Source organism: Octodon degus, unplaced genomic scaffold, assembly GCF_000260255.1.
Source record: "Octodon degus isolate 3935 unplaced genomic scaffold, OctDeg1.0 scaffold00105, whole genome shotgun sequence".
Lineage (NCBI taxonomy): Eukaryota > Metazoa > Chordata > Mammalia > Rodentia > Octodontidae > Octodon > Octodon degus.
In genome coordinates, this window is record NW_004524681.1 from 335,948 (window position 1) to 339,099 (window position 3,152).

Below are 3,152 nucleotides of genomic sequence, written 5' to 3' on the forward strand. Positions count from 1 at the left end.
TAAGTGGCTGCTTCCACAAAGCTGTCAGCCTCAGGTTGCTGGAGTTCGAACCTCACACCTCTCCAGCTGGCCAAAAGTGCCCTGAAGGCATTCGAGGAAAAAAAAAAAGTTATTTATTTATTTATTTATTTATTTATTTATTTTGCGGAACCAGGGATTGAACTCAGACCCTTGCGCTTGCCAGGCAAGCGCTTATTCTACTGAGCTATCTCCCCAGCCCCAACAAGATATTTAAACTTTTGCATAAGATGTAAAAGCATAATTGCTTGCTCTTTATATAAAACCTTGATGTTTTAAGTGTAGGAAGTAACTGTATTTGTAATTTTTTTTTTTTTTTTGCAGTAGCAGGGATTGAATTCAGGAGCTTGTACTTACCAGGCACGTGTTTATGCCGCTAAGCTTTATCCCTGGCCATGGAAGTAATTGCTTTGTTAATGGGGAAAACTCTATGACCCCTATACCAGTTTTGATAATCTGAGGATTGGCCAAACCACAATAAACATTTCCTTTTTCTGATTTTTAACAGTGATCCTTATGTGAGAGTGACCTTATATGATCCAATGAATGGAGTTTTTACAAGTGTGCAAACGAAAACCATTAAAAAGGTTAGATTTATCAATATTCAGAACAATTTTAATGGACTTTGTTGTATTTTGATATGACAAAACATTTAAAAACTAATTATACTTTGTTTATTTTTTAGTCTTTGAATCCAAAATGGAATGAAGAAATAATGTTCAGAGTAAGTATACATTTTATTTTATTAAAACAAAACAAAGAAACCCTTTTATTTTATTATTATTTTGTTTTTTATGTATTTGTTACAGGGTGTCACCACACAGCTCAGACTTGTAGTAATCCTTCTGTTTTTAGCCTCCCCTGCGCTGGGATTACAAGCATAGACCACCATGCCTAGACTCAGTCACTGGTTTGTAAAATTATTTACAAACTTAAATGAATATAACAATAAAATTGTCCACTTGGCTTGGTGGGGCTGGTGTGGCATGTGGTACCGGGGATCGAACCCCAGTCCTTGCGCTTGCCTAAGTAGGTGCTTAGTCCGCTGAGCTATCTCACCAGCCCTAAGAAATCCTTTTTTTCTTATTTATTTATGTATGTGTGTGTGTGTGTGTGTGTGTGTGTGTCCAGCTCAGCCCACCAGGGGGCGGGGCTGGCTGGCATGTGGTGCTGGGGGATTGAACCGCGGTCCCTGGGCTTTGCTAAACTTGTTCTAAGTAGGTGCTCTAGACCACTGAGCCATCTCACCAGCCCCGAAATCCTTTTTTTCTTCATAGGTTAGAGTTGTAAGTTCTCATGTATTATGCTTAAATGTGGCTTAGAGTTTGCATAGTTTTTAAAATTGTTTAAAGAGTTAAAGTTAGATGTTCCTATCACAATAGGGTCCTGGAAATGTCAATCTTATGAGAGCCAATGGAAGGTAATGGAAAGAGAAAAGGACGGTAAAACTGGAAGTGTCTCATTCTAATATACAAAACTGACTTAGAGCAGTAATGGGGGATTTCAGAGCTTTCAGTGATACAAATAGCCCATGTGCCATAGGTTGCCACTGATTTAGAGAGTTACAGTAGTCGTGTTCTTTTTTTTTTTTTGGGGGGGGGGGAACCGGGGATTGAACTCAGGCTCTTGCGCTCACCAGAGAAGCACTCATTCCACTGAGCCATCTCCCCAGCCCCAGTCATGTTCTAATTTAGCAGATTGCACTCTTTCTTCAGATAGGATGTGACATTTGTGTGTCATGATCATTTGTTGAATAGGCTGGCCTAGGCAGGAGCTGTGGTACCAGCAGTGTGTGGTGCATCTTGCTCAGGCACCTTCTCTTGACTGCCACACCTACATCCTGCCTTCCTCACTGGGCCACCTAGCTGTTGTCTGGCCATGGTCGCTGTGGGCTCCTCGAGGGAGGCCTTCCAACAGTGTTTCTCAGGGCTATCAGAGCCCATATGCCCCTCTCTCCTGGACCTGTCCCACTGTATTAACCTTAGAACATTTTTTCTTGGCAGTGTTTTCTTCTTTAGTTGTTAGCTGCTTTCTTTCTTTGTCCACCTAAGAACTTTGTCCACCTTAAGAAACTTTGGTTTCTGCTTCCCTGGCACCCTGCTCATCCCCTCCCAGCTCACATCCATGAATCCCCCACTCCAGCTCCTGGCCTGTTCCATGCTCAAGGAGCACCACACCTGAGCTCATTCCAGAACAAAGTAGGCACTCAGCTGTGTTCTACATTTGAAGATTGCTGTTTGATTTGTCTTATTAAGTTTTCCTTTATTTTTTCATTAACTTTATTTATTGATTTATTTTTGGTGGAACCGGGGATTGAACTCACACTCTTGCACTTGCCAGGGAAGCGCTTATTCTACTGAGCCATCTCCCTGGCCCCTCATTAACTTTATTGAAAATCAGTAATTACATAGCATATTAAAAATTGCAGACAAATAATAAAATGTGAAAGATACAAGATGTAGACTGAATGAATTTTAGAGAAATATTTCTGAAATGAATACATAGTATGAGATTAATAATAGGTTGCACATTGTAAATAAATTATTTACAAACTTAAATGAATATAACAATAAAAATTGTCCAAAATAAAAATGAAGAAGAAAGAATTTACAGATTGGTCATATAATAGTTCACTCTGCCAAAATCAAGAAACTTATTTCATATAATTACAATTCTCAAAGTAGAAAGGGGTAGCAATAAATATTTAAAGATTTAAAATTTCTGAATTTAGTTGGACTTATAACACCACATTTCCAAGAAAAATGAACCTTTTGCACAAGAAATTTGAATAAAATCATACCAAGATACACAAAAATGGAATTGTCCAAAACTTATTGTAAAGAAAAAAAATCATTAAATCATGTACATAAAAAATATTGGCTATGGAAGAACAAAATTAAATAGGATCTTTTTATTTTTTTATTCTAAGAGTTTACTACATTCGTTTATTTTTGTTCCTGTTTTATAGACAGCAGAATGAAGACACTAAGGGTTAAAACAAGATTCACAATCAAGTATCAAAGCTGGGATTTGAAAACTAACCCACTGTTAACCACTGTGCTGTAATTCTTTTTTTAAATTTTTTTTATTTTTTATTGAGAAATAAATATGAATGAGACAGTTTCACAGCTGAT

The 3,152-nt window shown here is 37.6% G+C and overlaps 1 protein-coding gene across 3 annotated transcripts in view; it reads left to right on the forward strand.

Annotated features, from left to right (window-relative positions):
- The window catches only part of Nedd4 (neural precursor cell expressed, developmentally down-regulated 4, E3 ubiquitin protein ligase), a 122,505-nt gene that overhangs the window by 21,083 nt on the left and 98,270 nt on the right, over window positions 1–3,152 (forward strand). For all 3 annotated transcript variants that reach the window (XM_023724018.1, XM_023724019.1, XM_023724020.1), the window contains 2 exons: window positions 527–605; window positions 704–742. In XM_023724018.1, coding sequence (XP_023579786.1) covers window positions 527–605; window positions 704–742 — 118 coding nt within the window. The remainder of the gene's footprint in view (window positions 1–526; window positions 606–703; window positions 743–3,152) is intronic.